At 40.5% G+C, this 21,133-nt stretch overlaps 1 protein-coding gene across 2 annotated transcripts; it reads left to right on the plus strand.

The window, feature by feature from the left end:
• Positions 1 to 2,024: 2,024 nt before the first annotated feature.
• myo5c (myosin VC) lies at positions 2,025 to 21,072 on the plus strand. 2 transcript variants are annotated; one of them, XM_054777886.1, is made up of 40 exons: positions 2,025 to 2,165; positions 2,428 to 2,538; positions 2,627 to 2,798; positions 2,877 to 3,021; positions 7,329 to 7,485; positions 7,609 to 7,752; positions 7,817 to 7,898; positions 7,984 to 8,091; positions 8,158 to 8,264; positions 9,005 to 9,270; positions 9,352 to 9,433; positions 9,515 to 9,655; positions 9,745 to 9,867; positions 10,274 to 10,357; positions 10,506 to 10,637; positions 10,718 to 10,815; positions 10,891 to 10,977; positions 11,062 to 11,173; positions 11,482 to 11,693; positions 11,793 to 11,958; positions 12,042 to 12,188; positions 12,266 to 12,430; positions 15,030 to 15,123; positions 15,200 to 15,263; positions 15,326 to 15,600; positions 15,682 to 15,745; positions 15,831 to 15,911; positions 15,986 to 16,166; positions 16,266 to 16,359; positions 16,454 to 16,517; positions 16,617 to 16,785; positions 16,856 to 16,940; positions 17,024 to 17,122; positions 17,472 to 17,626; positions 17,804 to 17,893; positions 18,011 to 18,161; positions 18,231 to 18,516; positions 19,125 to 19,299; positions 19,382 to 19,462; positions 19,560 to 21,072. In XM_054777886.1, the coding sequence occupies exons 1-40, from the start codon at positions 2,139 to 2,141 to the stop codon at positions 19,710 to 19,712; spliced, it is 5,229 nt and encodes a 1,742-aa protein (XP_054633861.1). In that variant the 5' UTR covers positions 2,025 to 2,138; the 3' UTR covers positions 19,713 to 21,072. The 2 variants fall into 2 exon arrangements, with proteins under 2 accessions (XP_054633861.1, XP_054633862.1); XM_054777887.1 differs by lacking the exons at positions 12,042 to 12,188; positions 12,266 to 12,430 and having other exon boundaries at positions 11,793 to 11,889.
• The last annotated feature ends 61 nt before the right edge of the window (positions 21,073 to 21,133 follow it).

The raw sequence follows: 21,133 nt of genomic DNA on the forward strand, positions 1-21,133 counted from the left end.
CTGTTCTTCAACTCCATCCCTTATGACCCTATTGAGTGATGTGTGTGCACATGTGTACAATGTAATTAAAAACAGAAAGGGGTGGGGGCATTGGCATGAGATCCCAGCCGGTTGGAGGCGGCACAGTCACGTGTCTAGCCCATCCTGGCCCTCCTTCAGACTATGGTGGATCTAAAATTGAGTAGGGGTTGTCATTCTGTTGAATGACAGATGAATCCCGATCAAGTGGGTGGCCCCATGACCCACCTCCAAGACCCTATTGGTGTGTGAGAAGGAGTGTGTTGGTGGAAAGAAGTGAGAGAGGAGGATGTTGTCACGCCATCCACCCAGTCTCGCACCCCACTGCTTACACCAGCAGATCCCACCGGACCCAAGACACCCCCCCCACAAGCAGCCCCCGTGACATCAGATCTGAGGGAGGCCTGAGACCAGGACCCAGGCCAGCCTCGTCCCCGGCACCAGCCACACCAGGGAGACAGTGTCCGACCAGACAGGAAACCCACCCCCAGCATCCCAACCCAGAAGAGACCCCCCAACAGGAGGAGTCTGCCCGCCAGGGAACTGTTGGATGCATTTTAATCACATACACAACAATGGACAGCCGATAGCGTGCATTATTAATATGATGTCAGAGAAGGTAAAGCCAAGCAATTTCTGAGGTCTGATTTTTTCGAGGAGGCATTTTTTTGTTGCAAATGTTTCTATTTCGAACGCATTTTGTTTTGAGAAGCCAACCTCTCTACTTAAGTAACCCCAATAACTAACCGGAACTATGTTTCTCATCACCAAAATCTGACCAGAACCGGTCTCACGGGAGCAAGTGCGGGGTAAGTCTCTGTTGATGGACTACACTGCTGATGGGGATGTCACACAATGTCAAAAAATTTTAACTGTCCTTTTAAAGCTGGCACAAATTGGAAAATTTCATTTGTTCGTATTCCAAAAATGTTTTTTGTTAGTTCCATAGTGTGTTGTCAGTATCTGAAAAGGGATGAACTGGTTATTTTGAGTGATATGTACCATGTGACTGCCTTTCACTGTCCATAATGAGAAATACGGCATTTGTTTTTTGTTTTACAGGATGTCAGGTGGGTTGCTCCAGGTGGGTGTACGTCGGCATGGGATGAGAGAAGAGGTTGTTTTTTACAGAAATTCCCACCAACCTGACAGATATGTTGACATTAATATTTTTCCAGAAGTGTTTTTTTAAATATGTTTAATATATACTATATATTTTTTAATGTGTTGGCATGTGTATTTACACTTCATTTGAATTTAAAAAAAAGTTTCCATTTGTACTATTTTTAAGTTATTTATGCTATTTAATGGGAAGAAATGTGAAATATTTGAAGTGCATAAACATCTGTTGTATAAATGCTGAATTTTCACTATGTCGGCATGCTGATGCTGTTTCTTATCATGTACTTTACAGGCAGTGCTTTGATTTTAAGTCAGAATCCTCCAGGAAATAAGCATGACAGATCTAGTCATCAGACAGGTTCGTACACTCCAAAACTCATTCTGCCCCTCTTTCTCATATCTCTCACACAAACTACTGCACTATTGTGTAGTGGCATCTTTACAAAAACCCCGTTTCCTTTTAACTTAAATTCCTGAGTTTTTATGGTATTTGTATCCGGATTCTTACGCTTTGGTATCCTTGAACAAACGAGCTCACCCTCCTTTGGCTAGCCGCCGTCACAAGACAGGTGGGCGGAGTCTCCTGTCACAGTCGCAACAGGTGAGCGACTCCCGTCTGGGCAGCGATGCTTACAAAGTGAAGGTGATACACAACGGCGGTGTAAGGCAGGTACTTTCAAAATAAAAGCACACGTATACGCTGGTGCCTGATCGAACAACACAAAACAAAACTATGTCACACTTGAAAGTGATACAAACGTAAATTGAGAAGATGAAATACTCACACTCATTAAAAATAATTTTAAACACCGCCAGGTTTAAGCACTCATTTGCTTACTTTGAAAACCACACCGGAAAAATCGTTTTATCCTGGCTAACTTAAATGATGATTCCGCAGTAGTTGTGAATTTACAACTGTAAGGAAATGTGTCGGTCATTTAGAAAGGACAGGAAGAAACAAATATTCTAACTGGGAATTGAAATAATAATGCCAGAATATGGCGTTAATTCAGCTATACACACGGGTAAGTGTACACTGCGGGGTTACGACACAGTATAGGTTGTTTTTTGCTCGTGTTAAAATAGACATATGGGAACATTGTATTATGCTTTGGATTTGCTGGGATGCAGAAGGTTTTTGAAAATTAGTTAAAGTTTTGACTTTCCCTCAACGTGTGTGTATGTGAGTTAGCTACATTTGATGTGGGAAAGTGCATGTTTAAAGCATGACATTGTCATCTTGTCAAAGTTCATAATAAGTGTTTTCCGCTTTGTAATCTACTTCAGTACAACAGAGTGTGGATTCCAGATGAAGAACATGTCTGGAAATCAGCAGAAATTCTGAGAGATTACCACTACGGTGATGATATTCTGCAACTGCTTCTTGAAGATGGCACCGTAAGTAAAACTAGTAAGCTTTCACACACAGCTTTAATGGATAAAAGGTGACCTAACACATCACATGACCTCCATTTCTTACTTGAAGGAGTTTAAGTACACTGTGGACTCATCGCCACCACAACTCCCTCCTCTTCGCAACCCGGATATCTTGGTGGGGGAGAATGACCTCACTGCTCTCAGCTACCTCCATGAACCCGCAGTCCTGCACAACCTCAAAGTGCGTTTCTTGGAGTCCAGGATCATCTACACCTACTGTGGTAGGCTCTGAGGAAGTCTGTGCCCCGGAAGCACTGAGGAGTTTTGCATTCAGTTTTGCACATGTCTCCTCTCCGTAGGTATCATCCTGGTGGCTTTGAATCCTTACAAGCAGCTTCCTATCTACGGAGATGCAATCATTCATGCATACTCAGGCCAGAACATGGGCGACATGGACCCTCATATATTTGCAGTGGCAGAGGAAGCTTACAAACAGATGGCCAGGTAAATAAAAAGCACTGACAAGAGCACTTCAAGATAACATTTGTCATCTGTGAAGCCAGTGAGTGAATCTAGCATCTTAACAGCTAAAAGGAGTTAAAGTGTCACCCAGATGCTGAATTTCTACTAAAATAAGATCCTCCATAAGCATTTGAAAATGGTTTAATTTATTTAGAACATGCATACATGTTACTTTGGAATACATCACATATCACAGTTAACAATTCCACATGTCCAAACAGGAGTAAGATGAAGCAGATCTTATTTAATCCTACCCCGTCTCTGTTTCACAGCAATTGCTAATAAATTTGTTCACTTCTTTTAGTCAACATGTATCCTTTACTAATTCTGAAATAACATAAGAAAATGATAAGGCAGCATAACAATGTGTTACAATAGAGTTACAATTTGGGAATCAATATAAAAAAGTTATTTAACCTTGAATAAAAAATAAAACATAATCAAATAAAATAATGTACAATATAAGTGAAGAAGTTAATAGTTGACGGAACCATTGTTGGATGATGAGTGCGTACAGACAATGTGCTATTTCAGATAGTCTTAGGAAATGAAGACTAAGGAGTGAGTGCAGTAGTCATATGACATAGCATTATACAGGTATTTCCCTGTGGTTCAAAATTCTTCTTCCTTGTACTGTAACCTCAACTGCTTGTACCGTTTCTTGAAATCGCTCATTTTAGTGCATTTTTTTAGTTTTTTACTCAATCCGTTCCATGATTTAATTCCACACACTGATGTGTTGAAGGTTTTTAGCGTTTTTCCCGCATCTAAGTGTTTTAAGTTTCATTTCTCTCGAAGATCATATTTCTCCTCTCTTGATGAGAAGAATTGTATTACGTTTTTGGGTAGCAGGTTATTGTTTGCTTTATGCCTAATTTTAGCGATTTGAAAGTTTGTGATTTTAAGAATAAAGGGTTTGTATGTTCTCTATAACGGTCATTATGGATTATCCTAAATGACCTTTTTTGTAGCACAGTTAATGAGTGAATTGTAGGTATTTCCCCATATCGCCATACAATGAGTTGGATATGGTTAAACCAGAGGACAACAATGTTCTCTGGTTTAATGTTGTATATTTTTAATGTGGGATTTCCAACTCATTTTGTCATCTATTGTAAGTGTAACCCATCTGGTCTTCCCCTGCACACGGCCGGGGCTCGAACCACGCTCCGACCCGATCCGGTTGCCATATCACTTTCTTAACTGTGGGCCACACTCCAACATGGTAGATACGGTAATGCGCCTCAAAGCTGGTTGCCACTCGACTCCGCCACCCGCAAGAAGAAGAAAGGGCAACACAACCATGCAGACATGTCCGTGGTGTTTGTGTAAGTTTGTTAAAAAAAGTAATATATTCTAAATCACACCATAAATTGATCTATAACCATGTCAGATGATTGATCCTGCCCTAAAAGTATTTTGCACGGACATTTTTTCAAATTTTATCTTTTATTGGATTTATTGGGACCTGACTCACAGAGGTTTGGTCCAAAAGCCAAACAATACTGTTGGTCATGCTGTGTCATAAAAAAGTAAATTCAGCAATACTTTGGTTGCATTATTTTTAATGCTTCGAAAACCTATTTTCATAACCATATTAAATTTCGCAAATTCATGTTCGTAACAAAAGCTTATTAGAAAAAAGAAAAGGATCGGGTTCGGATCAGCAAGACTATAAAAAATCAACATCGAAAATGTGGATCAGGACATCGGTAATTTAATGTACTTTTGCACATCTACACCAGCTAGCACTCATTACACAAGGAAGAAACACAATTTTGGTGAGAATCCAAATTTATATTCACCATTTTGAGTCACCATGGCACCAATGGAACAGTCCACCCACAACTCAAGCTTGCCACTGTGTGCTGCCTTTTAATGCAGGTACAACATATTTCTAAATTGCCACTCAGTCTAAGCACTATTGTTTTTAACAGACTTTGAACAGATGCAATCATAGCCATTTACATTCTGTATCTGAGACTTGTCCCAAGTGCTGCCTGCAACCTTTAGTTTTGACCACGGGGGGGGGGGGGGAATATTGCTGTACTGTATTCTTTTGTCACTCTTCAAATAATCACAAAATAATAATGAATTAAAACATCAGGCCCATGTAAAGCACTGAAGTTAACACATCAAAAAACAGAGCACTTTTCTGAGCAATAAAAATATTGAACACTGAACCAGCTGAGGTCCGGTGATCTTCAGTTACAGCAACAGAGTCGGGCAGATCCTCCACCAAAATCTTAAATTTTCTTTTTACCGCTGTACATGTTGTTGATTTTGGTCGTCACTGTAGTGCTGCACAGTGGCTTGTATGAGGAGTCTTTGGACGCAGTTTGCAACACCTTTGTTAACCGCTCGTCTTCCACTACAGCAGAGGTCACCACAGTGTACATGTACGCATATATTGAAAAAAAAACAACCTTTTTTTTCTCCACTTTCCCTCTTCCTTTTCTTTCTTTTTATCCTATCCTTTCTCCCCTGTTGATATCCACATCCTCCATCTTTGGTGTTGCACTGTGAGTGTCACTGAATATAGTTGCATGAGTTCCTCGCTTTATTTCTTTATTGAACTGGCCCATGCAACAATTATATCGAGGTCATTGTTGTTGAAAGTAGTCCTTCTAGCTGCATGGTTCTCTCTCGTAGGTTTTCCACGCAAAGTATGGCGTAAGTGGCGAAGTGAAATCATATGTCAGAAATAAACATGCAGTGGAAGCCAATAAAGATTTATCCATCACTGCATGAAAACATCACACCGTTATTAACTTAAAGCATTTGTGGAAAGTGTTATTTGACGTGACACTGATGGACATCATTTGGCATTTATCATGAACTCTACGCACGAGCATATAGTATCTACACTAAAAAGAACGCAGCGCTTGAATACTTCATTTTATTTTATAGTCATGATATTATGTGTTCGATTAATATTAATGATAACAAACATGAGGTTTGTTGGATTACGCTTACAAGACACAGAGCCTTAGTCCTTAGTGCTCAGTTTCTCCCCTTTTTTGGACAAGTTATTAAAAAAAATAAGACAGTTTTTCGTTGCATATGTCAAGTAGGTCATCAATAGCAACATTTATTTACCATGCACGGCCTTTATTTGTGTGGATAGTGTCAGGGTTGTGTGCGTAAACTTCCTCTTTCCTTTTCCACAAATGGTAGGCTTTTTTGTTGTTGTTCATTAACATAGGGCCCTTTTCCCAAATTCCATTTTTTTTCCCCCAAATTCTGTGTTTTCTATTTAAATTTTTTAGAATTCCATTTTTTTTTTTACCTTTTACACTTATTTTTACGAGCACAGAGTGTGTGCATTTTGGGTTACTGAATAAAATGTCCATTAATTAAATGCAAAAATCCCAACATTGATTGATGCAATACATCATTGGACAATTTTGCCCAGTAATTCAGGTGTAATTCAGAAACTTCTAATGGGATGCCAGCCTCTCCACATATTGCCACAAAGTGGTCAACACACTGTAATGCCCATGCTTGTATTTAAGGAAGATGTAGTTACCATCAATTCCAATTGGGTGATTAATCTAAGATATTTTTCAATGACACCCGGATTTTGTTTACACAATTAGACGTAAGATGTGACAATCAACGCTCTTATTTGGAAGGCCAGAAGTGTGTTCTGTGTGTTGAGAATGTATGTTTATGGTTAAGACGGGCGGGCAAGAATAAACGTGCTTATTGTCTTTTTTCACTCACAAACTGCATGACATCAGTGGGCATTTTAAAACGCTCGCTTACATTAAAGCGGTAAAACACGGTGTAAGCACTCATCTAGCCTAAGACGCACACAGCTACAACTAAGCTAACCCTGCGAGCTTCCATTCATGCTCCGAAAGAAAGGCGTTTCCAATTTTTTTTGCCAACTTTCGCTGGTGTTTCAGGCTGCAGTTTAGACATGTTTAGTTCGGGAAGGGGCGGGTTAGTGTTTGTGATGAGGTTCCGCAGTCCACGAGGGAAATACTTCTCCACACGACCGTTCCTCCTCCTCCTCACGATGACAGTTTCATTCACATTATGTCACTTTCCATAAGATTCTGCGTTTAAAAGTAAATTTTGTTTTTATTGGCCAAATCCGCGATTCCATTAACACGGAAACCATAGGGCCAATAACTGTAAATATTTGTGGTGGTCTAAAACTTTTGCACAGTGCTGTACATGGAAAGCTATAAACGACAAAGTCACGGTAGATCTCCTTAGCAAAGGTAAAAACTTGAAATTCCATCATTTCTTTAATAACAGTTGTCATCTCTCTTGAACAGAAACCACAGGAACCAATCTATCATCATCAGTGGAGAATCTGGAGCAGGTAAAACAGTGTCTGCTCGATACGCAATGAGATACTTTGCTGTTGTAAGCAAATCTGGCAGTAAGACCCAAGTTGAAGACAAAGTCTTAGCATCCAATCCCATAACAGAGGTAAGATGCTACCACGGCTGAAACATGAAATGCTTCAGTCATGTACACAGCACTCCTTGAAAGCCGATAACCATGATGAAGGCTGTTTTCAAAAATACCTAAATCGTGCCCAAATTTCTGAAGGCCATTGGGAATGCAAAGACGATCAGGAACGACAACAGTAGCCGTTTTGGGAAGTTCACGGAGATCAGTTTTGACAGCAGGTACCGGATCATTGGGGCAAATATGAGGACGTACCTGTTGGAGAAATCCAGAGTGGTTTTCCAGGTATGACCACAGTATGATGGGTTATTCTGCTGTTATTTCATGCGAGTAATGTTGCTGCTTTCAGGCCTACAATGAGCGGAACTATCACATTTTTTACCAAATGTGCGCCTGTGCACACCTGCCACAGTTCAAGGCCCTCCAACTGCGTAAGTGTGAAGGTTTAACATCATCATCTCACTACTCCATGTCCATATCTTTACTTTGAAGATGTTGTTATCCTTTTCTCTGCAGTGAGTGCTGAGGAGTTTCACTACACGGGCATTGGTGGTGACATCTCTATTGAAGGTGTAGATGACAGGAAAAGCATGGAGGAGACTCAGCGGACCTTCTCCTTGCTAGGTGACATTAAAAGATGCATCATTAATATGTACTTTTACTGCATTACTACAACTTTTTTTTGTTTAGGACTGAATGAAGACTTTCAGTCGGACGTCTTCAAAGTGCTGGCAGCCATTCTCCATATGGGGAATGTGGAAATTAAGAGCTCTGGTGATGACAGGTCATCCATTTCTGTGAGTGTTCGCTTGCTAAGCTTTATTCACACACATTAGGTACACTTGCACAATCTAATGAGCTTTAATACAAGAGCAGTATCAAAAATTCTGCCTTGACTGGGAAAATAATGCTCAGATTTCATAGAAAGTGCCACATATTTGGGTCCCACTGGAATGCATTATCTTTTACAGCTCCATTTGCTGCACAGATGTTTTATATCACAGGGTACAATGTGTAGCAGTACTTATTAGGATTACTTATTAAGATTAGGGATGTCTGATAATATTAGCCTCCCTTGGTCACTCTCTGGCCAACCCAATGGCCACCCCCACGGCTGGGGGACAATTTTGACAAACGCGGCTCTGTGGTGCAGAACATTAGTTCAGCATAACTGCTGTTTTCGCTTGGCTGCATTTCACTGCAGCACACAACTTTCCGTGTGTAAAACCGCATCTTGCATGAATTGAATCATACATTGCCAATATAACAATAGTTTTTATTGCGGTTCTAGTTTGCATTGGAGTAGAACTGTACTACATCACACTGATGGATTCTAATACTGTATTTTTTATTAACAATCAGTTATTACGATCTTATTCAGGTCATTCGGGGTATACCAATCTGACATTTGCAATCAAACATTATCATTGGAATGGTATAATTCATTCATAAATAAGATTGTTCATCTGTACCTAATGTTGTGACCATTCAGTCATTTACAATGTTTAATACAAGAATGGATTTGTATCACTTTCAGCCCAGCGACACGCATCTCCACATTGCCTGTGACCTGTTGGGTGTGCGTGCAGATGGGTTGGTGCGTTGGCTGTGTAACCGTAGGCTCGTTCTTGTGGCCGAGACGGTGGTGAAGCCATTGCACAAAGACCGTGCAGTGAATTCCAGAGACGCCCTCGCCAAGCAAATCTATGCTCATTTGTTTGACTGCATCATTAAGAGGATAAACAAAGCGCTGCAGGTGCCTGGGAAGCAACATGCTTTCATAGGAGTTCTGGACATTTATGGGTAATGAATATACAACTGTCTTCCTGATTTATTTTTTAGATTTTAAATGTCTTCTTGATCTCAGCTTTCATTTTTTGGCAGCTTTGAGACGTTCGACATCAACAGCTTTGAGCAGTTTTGCATCAACTATGCTAATGAGAAGCTGCAGCAGCAGTTTAATTTAGTATGTATATCCATTGTCCAGAACCAAACCCTGCACAGTCATCTTGAGCAAGCAGTTATCCATTTTGTCTTATTTTTTCAGCATGTGTTCAAACTGGAGCAGGAGGAGTACATGAAAGAAGACATCCCATGGACATTAATAGACTTCTATGACAACCAGCCAGTCATAGACCTGATTGAAGCTAAAATGGGAATCCTTGACTTGCTGGATGAAGAATGTTTGGTACTTGGACATCCTTTCTGTGATTCAGTTCATATTTTGCTTTTCCCAATCAGTGTTCCTCATAAACAGATATGTTTTTTGCTTTACAGTTTCCTCAAGGCACTGATCAAAGCTGGCTGCAGAAACTGTACAACTACCTTGATAGCAATCCCTTGTTTGAGAGGCCAAAGTTGACAAATGACACGTTTGTGATACAACACTTTGCAGACAAGGTCTGAACACATTCTACCTGCATATGCACAAAAGTATTGGGGCATGGAAAAAAATATGAAGCTTCATCCACCCTTTGCAGCTATAACTGCTTCTGCTCTTCTCTTGGAAGACTTTGTGCAAGATTTGGGAGTATAGAGGTGGGATTTCCCCCCCCACATTTGTGTCACTGATGTTGGGCCTGCTGGCTCACCATCTCTGTTCTAGTTCATCCCAAAAGTTTTTGATGCAGTTGAGGCCAGGGCTCTCAACTTTTTCATACCAAGCAAGGATTTCCTTTGGGCCTTGCTTTGCGTTTTGTCCAACTCTGGCTTGCTTGATTCATTAATAATGGGTATATCCTAGTACTTTTATGCATGTAGTGTACCTCTCATTTTTAATGCTATTTTCCATCTTGTTGCTGAACAGGTGGAATATCATTGCAGAGGTTTTCTTGAGAAGAACAGAGATGCTCTTTATGAAGAATTGGTTGAAGTTATGAGAGGCAGTCAGGTAAAAAAAAAAGTTCTCAAGATAAATAAATCAATTCTGCAGGTAGAATTTGTTTGTTACAGCGCAGAATATGAGTTTGCATGTTTCTTAAAAACAAATTTTACAGCCTTGTTTTTCTCAACTTAACATATTTTGCAACTTTTATCAGTTTCCCTTCCTGGCCAAATTCTTCCAAGAGGATGAGCAAAACATTCCCAGCATTAAAGGAATCAAAGTGAAGTCGGCCAGGCCTGGGCTGAAACCAGCCAATAAACAGCTGAGGACCTCAGTTGGTGATAAGGTGGCCATGTTTACTCTCTCGCCATGTGTTAATCAGTTAGTGGGCTGTTCAGTGCCCATGCTGACATATTGTGAATTTAGTTTTGCAGCTCTCTCGCCTTACTGATGGCGACACTGAATGCTACAACCCCTCACTATGTGCGTTGCATCAAGCCAAATGATGAAAAGCTGCCCTTTGAGTGAGTATGTCAATTAATCAGTAATTCCATATTTCTTTGTTAGAAGCATTTAACCGTGGGTGTTTTTCTTTTAAGATATCACTCCGGGAGGGTGGTGCAGCAGCTGCGGGCCTGTGGGGTCCTTGAAACTATTCGCATCAGTGCTCAAAGTTACCCATCCAGGTGATTTGTACTTACTAGATATCAGCACACAATTACAAATATTTGTCCCATTTTAGAGAAAATGGACGTGCTTTGTGTTTGCAGGTGGACCTACTATGAGTTTTACAGCCGTTACAGTGTCCTAATGACCAATCAGGAGGCCGGATTCAATGATAAGACGCAAACATGCAAATATGTACTGCAGAGGTTGATTCAGGTGTGCTTCAGTATTGTTTACCTCTTACTATAAATGCATCTGTCTGGATTGACATAGATTTTATTGTATGATAGAAATAGGAAGTAGAATCACAGTCCATTGAACAGTCAGACTACAGCACATTGGATTTGGCCCCAGTTGCAATTTTCTAACCATTTTACCTTTTATTTTCAAATAACTTTTGCACAGCCTTATAATCATTTATGACTAACAAATTGATACACAAATACTGAACTTTGTATTATTTAATAGATGTTTTTTGAGTTAGACCCTCAGTAAAATCTCATCCAAAACTTTGGTTCCTCCAGGACCCGAACCAGTACAAATTTGGTCGCACAAAGATCTTCCTCCGAGCTGGTCAGGTAGCATTTTTAGAGAAGCTGCGTCTGGACCGACTACGAGAAGCGTGCATTACCATCCAGAAACACGTGCGTGGGTGGATTCAGAGAAAGAAGTACCTTCGTTTGAGGCATGCGGCCATCACAATACAACAATACACCCGTGGCAAGAAGATGATACGGTTAGTGACTTTCAACGTACCTTTGGTTGCGTCTTGATTCCAGACTCTTAACATCCATAAATCCATACCTTTCTATTTTTGTGGTTTGTTAAACTGTAGTAAAGCGGTGAGTGCAGCAAACCTGAAGCAGGGCTGGGCAGCGGTCTTGATCCAGAGGTACTGGAGAGGCTTCCGCATAAGGAAGGTCTATGAAACGGTACGCTTGGCCACAATCACCATCCAAGCTTTCACACGAGGTTGGCTGGCACGTAAATCCTATGCTAAGGTCTGTAACTGCAGCGTCATCACTCGTCAGATATTGTGACGATACAAAATTAAACTTAGGACTTACATGACATCATCGCTCAGATGGTGGAAGAACACAAGGCCTTGGTGCTGCAGAAGTACGCCAGAGCGTGGCTGGCTCGTCGGCGCTTTAATGCCATGCGTCGCCTCGTGCATCAGGTTCAGCTCTCCTACAGGGTGCAGCAGCTCCGAAAGAAGAATGAGGAGCAGGTAAATGTCCTCTCAGGGTCCGTACGTCAGTACGGGCATGGAGAAGACGTAAACTAATCCCTGATCCTTAATCCCAGAGTAAAGAGAACCGCGGGTTGGTGGAAAGACTGACGAGTTTGGCAAGCTCCCACTCTCAAGCCATGGAAAGGCTTCAAGCTCTGGAGACAAAGCTGGAAAAATCAATCAACCAGAAGGCATCTTTGGAAGCAAGAGAGAAGAAAGTGAAAGAAGATGCTTCTCTGGTCAGTCCGTTTTTGTTGTAGTGACCAGACTACATAGGATTTGGCCCAGGTCCCTTGCATCTTTCAAGCTTTCTTGTAAAAGAAAAGGAAGTGTCTTATATATTGCAGCATATAGTTAATACCTATACTGCAATCATACCAAATTCTAAAAGTGTGTCTTATAAAGGCAGATAGGCCGCTCATTACGTGTCCTCTTGGTAGCTCCTTTTTCGAGGAGCTAACAAAAACAACAACATTCCAATAGACAGAGAGGATGGAAAAATTTCAGCGTAGCGTCCATTAAATGCTGAAATGTGTTTAGAATTCTTCAAGGAAAGCGCCATATGCAGAAATTCAGAAGAGTGGAATGATGTCTTGGAAAGGTCCAAAGGAATGACAACTATCTAATGGACAAGTTCCATTGCGGAGGAGATGACTGCCTTTGCCAAGAGTGCAAAACGTTTGTGGATGTGGGCCACTGGAAATCAATCCAGTGTCAGTGCGCCATTCTGCCGACTGATATCACCGATTGGGTACCACCCACCTGCACATTTGGGAACCAGGTGGAGGGATCTGTTGGAGCAGCAAATAATTCTAAAACATTCCACTGCCTCTGACTCTGCCTTGGCAAGATTGAAGTATCACCCCGCTTTTGTGAAGTGGCAGACCAGTTGTGCTCATGCTTGACAATGGTTGCTCTGAAGGTGGCATGTGAGAGGTTTGAGACATCAGCAAGACACTAAGAAATTCACCTGCCATAGGATTGCTAAATGAACCAGCCCCTTGCAGAGTGCATATGTACATAGAAATGGAAGGAGAAATCTCCTAGTAGTCACTTTTGCTGTCACATTGTCACAGATTTTGGCCACCAAAACATGCAACATTACATACCTGGTTCCATAAGTGGGGCTCACTTTGACTCTTGTCACTACCTAAACTCCAAAACTACAAAAGCATGTAATGATACACCCTGTTCCTCAAGAACTGGTGCTTGCATTACATAGGCAAGCATAATGCCCACCTAACCATACATGATGGATTGCGCAGGTAGAGCTCACAAGGTCACAGTTCTCAACCAATCTCCTTAAAACCATGGTTTAGTGTCCGATGTATAAAGAGGAATGATGTCCTATACAAGATTGCAACGTCAAAGATCATCAACACGTTACAATATTTAAAACTGTCTTTTTTTCTGTTTTTATTCTATTAATCATATTGATTTCAACGAGTATCGGACTATAGATGACGACAAAGGGTGTAATGGTAAGGCATCCTCACAATTTGGTACTTACCTCGGTATTAATGTGCACAGTATTTTTGGTACAGTAATTATACAAAATACTGACCATAAAACTACTTGGCCAATGAATAAAATTCCAAAATAAATAAATATGTTATACTATATCGTAATTTACAAGGTGTCTTTTTAGGAAAGTGAAACATTGCAGCTGCTGTAAGTTCAAGAGTAAGAGTTTGAACAGTGTGAATGATTATTTTAGTTTTAGTACTATGTAAGATCCTCATTAGCTGAAGCGCAGCATTAATAGTACCAGCTTGTACCTGAGCAATGCCAAATCACTGCATTTGTCTTTGTCTGTTTACATCAGGCAGGTCCAAAATTCTGATCAAAAGATCTCATATCCGCATGAATCACACATACTTTTATTATTTATTTTGTAGTGTGGAATGTTGGAAAAGTACAAACGATGCATACTTTTATTACTTATTTCGTAGAGTGGAATGTTAGAAAAGGCTTGATCAAGTGATATTGCTCAAGAGAACAATAGTCTGCAACAGTAGGTATGACAAAAACTCACCCATTTTCTTTTTATGCATTTGGGATATAGTTTTATCCACATTGTGGTGGCAGTTAGGCATAATATAGCAAGGTTCGAGGTGCTTAATTAAATGTTTAAAATTGACATTACTTACCACGGACAGAGGCTTTACTGTTATAGCCATTGACTTTTTGCTGTCCCGTGGGCGTTTCCCAAGTGATGCCGCTTCACATGTGCGATGAGGTTTGTCGTATTAGGATTCCCCAGTTCTGTGCCAGCATGGGAACGATGCATGACAAGTTTGGCACTCAGCCACAACGTCTTTTTACTGCCACATGGCTGACATCACTCCTGCTCCATGCTACTTTGTTAGCACGCGAGTAAACACTATTGTTGTGATCACATGAGCTCTGTCCGACCGCTGCTGGATAGACGTGCTGGGGTGGAGTCTGGAATTGACTGCTTGTATCAACGTGCCAATATTGGAGATTTGAAATGCAGGCCGATACAATACAATATTGTTTTTTTTTTTTTGCTGATATGGGCCCAATACCCTAGTAAATTCATGGTGCAAGAAACACTTCTTGTCTTTCACGGAATGTGTACAACAAATTCGGTTCACGTCTGTACCGAATGAAATGGCTCTGTAACGAAAAATCAGAATACGAATACAAACCTGCAGGTGTTCCCATGTACTATTCCAGCCCTAATGACAATGGTAGCTGAGGTCAAAGGACAAATGGGCACATGATCTGTTTAAGATGGCTGTAATTTACAATTATTTTGCTGAAATATTAAAATATTTTCCCGTTAAGAACTTTTATCTTCTGTTCCTACTCTAGAAAATGACTTCACTTCAAGGTAAAATCGATGGATTAATCATTGAGAGGCAGAAAATTGAGAACAACTTTGAAGCTTCCTCCAAAGAACAAAGAGGTACTACCAGTGTCTATCTGCCGTCTGTCCATCCGTCACGTCTTTACCAAACTGTTGACATTTTCAACTCTGACAGAGAAGTTTGATAAAGTGAAGATGAATCTACTAGAGGAGAAAGAAACACAAACTAGGCTTCGCAAGTATGAACACAAGTGACAATGCAGATGTTTTCCATATTGCTGATGCAATTCTGCCTTGCTAGGATTGCTGAGAACAACCTTGAAATGCAGAGACAGCATCATGAGAAAGAGCTGGGAAGCCTGAAAGAAGAGATGAGAAGGCTGAAGGACGAGAGAGTCGGTCTGCAGATGAAGTTGGATGAGGATGGCCGGGTGAATACTGACCTGCAGGATCAGGTGGCCCAGCTTACCAAGCATGTTAAGGTCATCCCCGAGCTCCGCAAGGACCTCAGCAACTTGCACAATCAAAAGAATACCATAGACCGAAAGATGAAGCAACAGTCTGAAGAAGCAAGAGGTACGGCAGATTCCTGATACTTCAAATGATTACAAACTTACACGAATGTTAATGTGGACATGTTTGTGATTGTCTCTGCAGCCAAACTGACTGAGATATCAAGACTACTCGCTGGCAGTGTTGTTGAAGAAGAGGTGCTTGTGGGGTAAACTAGATCTCTTAGGTTTCTCCTGCTCTCACTCCATTTTCACTGCTGTCACTTGAACATGTGTTATTGTGTTTTTCTGAAGGCTAACTGCATATAAATCTGAGAAGACTTATGAAGCTGAAGATCTGCTGGCAGCCTTTGATGGTCTAGAGAAAGCTACCAGGTTAGTTTTTTTTTACACAGTCATCCTTGCACCAAGTGCCCAGTATTGGACCTGTTTGACATCCTTGTTGATAGAACATTGGAGAGACACCGTAAGGAACAGAAGGCAATCTATGAGACCCACGTAGAGCGCTTGACAATGAAAGCGGACTACCTTCAAAATGAAAACAGCAGGTTGCAAAATCTGTTCACAGAGAAAAACAACCTCACTGAGAACATTCGCCAAGAGGTGTGCAGGCTTAGCAGCGAAAACTCGGTAGGCTGGAGCGTTTTCTTTTAACGAGTTTTCAGCATAAAAGAGCGCACAGTCAATTGTGTGCTGCCTTTTTTGTTGATGAGACCTGTTTGTTATCAGGTTATACCCGAGCTGAAAGTGCAGATTTCAGAGCTGCAAAGACAAAAGAAAGGGAGTGAGGTTCTTATAGAAGAGCAGAAAAAGGAGCTAGCTGGTGAGTTGAAACAGAGTTGAATATACTGTAAATGGGTGGTAGTTGGTTACAATACAGTTTGCATGTATTTTGGGTACTTTTTGCACAATTTCAGAAAAATCAGAGGAGATCAAAAACGTCCTCCAAAAGAAGATCGAAGAAGAGTATTCAAAGCGCAGGTGAAATATTCAGTATAGTGTCGGATGATCTATGTTTCTGGAGTTTTCTCTTTTACAGTATGTGCTGGCTTTGACTGGATTTTTTTTAATTCTCACCAGGCACTTTGAGGAGCAAGCTGAGGTGCTAGAAGAGGACAAGAAGGAACTTCAAGGCAAAATAAAAGACCTCCAAGAGGACAATGATCACTTAAGCAGGCAGCTGCAGATGGACAGAGACGCCAAGAATCGACTGAGATTGGAAGTCACCCAGTTATCTTCAGAGAATATAGTGAGTGTGAAAATGTGTGACAAGGCTCACAATAGCTGCTAATGTGGACCAAACTCTGCTTTTCTTTTAGGACTTTGAGGAACAGCTTCACCAGAAGGACCAATGGATAAAAAAATTAGAGAATCAAATAATAAGCCTCGAAACAGCACAAAAAGGTAACCATGTGGCTTTTACTAGTTTAACGGGAAGTTTATGGGAAGTTTTCTCTGGCTTCATCATTCTGTTGTGTGCCACACAGTCAAGAAAACGCCTTCATCAGCTAGTCCTAAAGATTATCTTGGAATGTTGGAGTACAAGAAAGAGGATCAATCCAAGCTCATTCAAAACCTCATTTTAGGTATTTACTTTTTGAATCAATCTCTACTTTTGATTTAGTTATCATATATTTTTGGGAAAACACTGCAATTAAAAAAAAAGACTAATTTCTACCAGTGGTCTTAGCAGTTTACCTGCATTTCTTTCAGTCTCAACAGAGTAAGAGTCCTCCTATATACCTGAAAGAAACTGACGAATGCAAAGTGACATTAACGCATTTAAGTATAATTAATAAATCCCTGCGCAACTTTCTAGAAATGTCTTTGCAAATCTCTAATGAGGCACATATGGTTGGTGGACGCTAACATATAATTTTATAGTATTTTTCCATTAATTTTTTACTCAAAAGTGAATACTCCTATCCCTTACAGACCTCAAGCCCAAAGGTGTGGCAGTCAACATGATCCCTGTTCTGCCAGCCTACATCCTCTTCATGTGTGTCCGCCATGCCGACTACCTGAACGATGAAGAAAAACTCAGGTCTCTTATGAATGCCACAATAAGCACTGTTAAAAAGTTTACCATGGTGAGTGTGTAATAACAGACCATTAAAGTGTGTGTCTGTTGTTTTTAAGCTTGTATAAAAGTTAACTTGCATGCTACACAGGCATCAGTTGTAGAGAGTTTTGCAGCATAATAAACTTTTAATATTATGATAACTATCGCAGAAATTACAGTACTCAAATGCAAGTTCCCATTTTAGGCTCACCAGAATGACTTGGTGTCCTTGTCGTTCTGGCTGTCCAACATGTATCAGCTGCTTAACTGTCTCAAGCAGTACAGTGGAGATGAGGTAGGCATTGGCACTTGCATGGCACTTTTAATGTTTTTTTTTTTTTTTTTTTTTAAATATATGGTTCACTGCAGCAGGTATGCTTTAACATTCTTGTATTTTCATGTTTTCCCAAAGGAGTTTAGTAAACAAAGTACTCCCCGTCAGGTAAAGAACTGCTTGCAGAACTTTGATTTGTCAGACCACCGGCAGGTGGTCAGCGACTTGGCCATCTGCATCTACCACCAGTTCATTACGGCTATGGAAAGAGCTCTCACACCTGCCATTGGTATGAAACGGTTGTGAATATATTTATTCATTCAGAAGATACTTCACCGTAGCTGTGCTTCTCTTTCAGTACCTGGTATGTTGGAGCATGAGAGTTTACAGGGGATATCCAGCATGAAACCTACAGGTTTCAGGAAGCGTTCCAGCAAAAACAGTGACGACACAGAGATGTTCACTGTCTCCTTTATCATTCAACGGCTCTCACACTTCCACACTATCATGAGCCAACACAGCATGGAGGCAAATCTCATTAAACAGGTTGTCAAGCAACTGCTCTTTCACATTGGGGCAACCACTGTCAACAGCCTGCTGCTCCGAAAAGACATGTGCTCCTGTAGGAAAGGAATGCAAATCAGGTTTGTGTGCATATGGTCTGCTTTGTGCACAAAAAGATTCTTGCAAACGATGTAGATCAAATTGTATAAAAAATTATTAACTGGGCGCTTGTTTAGCAACATACACTGTACTGTGTACATGTGCAAACTCCTGACACAGCACACTCGACAAACACGGTGGACATGGTACATCTCACTCCACAGACATGGTGGACATGTTGCATCACACTCGACAAACAGGGACACCATACTGCATCAAACTCCACAAACATGGTAGACATGCTACACACAAGTCCTCAAACATAGCGGAGATGCTACATAACACACTCTACAAACATGGACTCCCATGTCGTATCACACTGCACAAACATGGCCGAAGGGCTGCATCATACACTCTATAAATATGATGGACACACTATCAAACTCCACAAACAAGGCAGATATGGTACATCCCACCCCACAAATATTGCAGACATGCTACATCACCTTTGTAAATATGGTGAACACATGGCATCACTTTCCACAAACATGGTGGACATGCTGCATCACATTCCACATACATGGCCACCTTGCTGCATGACACGCTCATATTTGTTCGTTTTGGTATGACAGCAATTCTGCTCATACAGATGTAACATCAGCTATCTGGAGGAGTGGCTGCAGGAGAAGGAACTCCAGAGTTCTCATTTCATTGACACTCTGAAGCCATTGACTCAGGCTGCCTGGCTGCTGCAGGTCAGCAAGTGCACGGATGAAGATGCCAAGGCCATCATTGAGAAATGCACTGAGCTCAACACAGTGCAGGTATTTGATCCAGCTCCATACTGCACTTTTTCCCTACTGAAAATGCATATTAATAGATTGTGCTGAACTAAAACTCCTACAGATTGCCAAGATTCTGAATTCATACACACCCATCGATGGTTTTGAGAAGAGGGTGGCATCATCGTTTGTCCGCAAAGTTCAAGTAATCTAGCTGTATTTTAAAACTGCTCTCCACTGTGGGGCAATGTCATGAAATGCCTACAGCGGATTTCAACAGCTAAATGTTCTTTGTGTTGCAGTCTCTTCGACAAGATCACGACGGGTCCGCTCAACTGATGATGGACGCAGATTATCGTTTCCCAGTTACCTTTCCTTTTTGCCCATCTTCGCAAGCTCTGGAGCTGTTGCAGGTTCCCAACAGCCTTAACCTGGAATTTTTAAACATGATCTGAAACAGGGAGATTTTTCTCTCTCTCTTGTTAATAGGACTCACTCCAAAGTACATATTTTGAAAGAAAAAAATATAAGAACACTGCCAGCTAGCACATGTTACCAATAGTGGTTTAAAAGAACAGATTGGCCCAAAAAATGATATATTTTTCACAATTACAAATTAAACTGTATAAAAATTGTTGCAAATTTTACTTTGGCGCCAATTAAATAACTGACGTTAATGGCGTTTGGTACACACACCAAAGCAGTCTCAGAGAGGCGATCAACAATTTAAAGTCATGTTGTTGTTATAATTCAATGATATCTTACGTTAGTAGCTAAACTTAGCCTAATCGCTATCATTAGCTGACAACAAACATAACTGGTGCATGTGTTACATCCGCGTGCAGGAAGAGGGCGGCATATAATGCTAGCAGTATGTTCGAATGTTGGCGCCCTCTAAGCAGATGGAGGAACCCGCTGCATACAGCCCCTTTAAAGCATGACCTATAATCATTACATAATGATATTTATGGTATTTTTTGGTTTGTTTACAAAGTTCAAATCAAGAGTTTTGACAATTCCTGTTTAGATAATTATATAAGATGATCAAATTTCCTTTTTTATTTAGTCTAATGTTTTTCTAAATTATGTAGCAGCAAGTGATTGTATCCGTAGCCATTTTGATGGGTTATTTAATTCAGTATTTTGTATTGAGTTTTAAGTTCTTTGAGGAAATGGTTTGGAAATAAAAACAGCCTTCATCTCCAACACTATGAAGGGGAGGTTGCCATCACAGTGTTTTTCTTTTGGAACAGAAGTAATAAGTCCAAATGTATGTACATACCAGTTAGTTTCTCCTCTACTTTTACTAATTTTGCTAATACAAACATTCAGCACATAAACATGAGGTAAGTACTGTAAGGAATAATTTTGGATTTGCTGAGTTAAGATGTTGTTAAGATGGTATTCATTGTATAAAACTTATCTCGCATTGGCCTAATTTTAGTTTTAGATTTGACTAATTGTGAAATAATTCAAATGTTGTATACCTTCCTGGCCACAAGATTAGATACACCACTAAATGTAATAACAGAGCGAAATTATGCGTAGTTTAATTGACACTGTGAGAGAGGTATTACTTTAAAACTGTTATTGTACGTTATGCATTTGTTGTTGTTGCACGGCAAGATCTTTCTAATATCGGTGGTTGGTGGTTGAGACACAGTGGAGACAGGTGGAAACAAAACCAAAACTTGGCCAGGCGCAACCAGCCACACAATTCACAGAACCGATTAACTAAGGAGCTGATTGGTGAAAACAGTAACAAACATATTTAGTTACAATTAAAAAATGGGTCAAAATTGGCTAAAGAAACACCATTGCAAATTCCAGCAACAATAATAGATACAGCTTTTGTATTGGGTCTCATTAGATTGTG

This window comes from Dunckerocampus dactyliophorus, chromosome 5 (genome assembly GCF_027744805.1).
Source record: "Dunckerocampus dactyliophorus isolate RoL2022-P2 chromosome 5, RoL_Ddac_1.1, whole genome shotgun sequence".
Lineage (NCBI taxonomy): Eukaryota > Metazoa > Chordata > Actinopteri > Syngnathiformes > Syngnathidae > Dunckerocampus > Dunckerocampus dactyliophorus.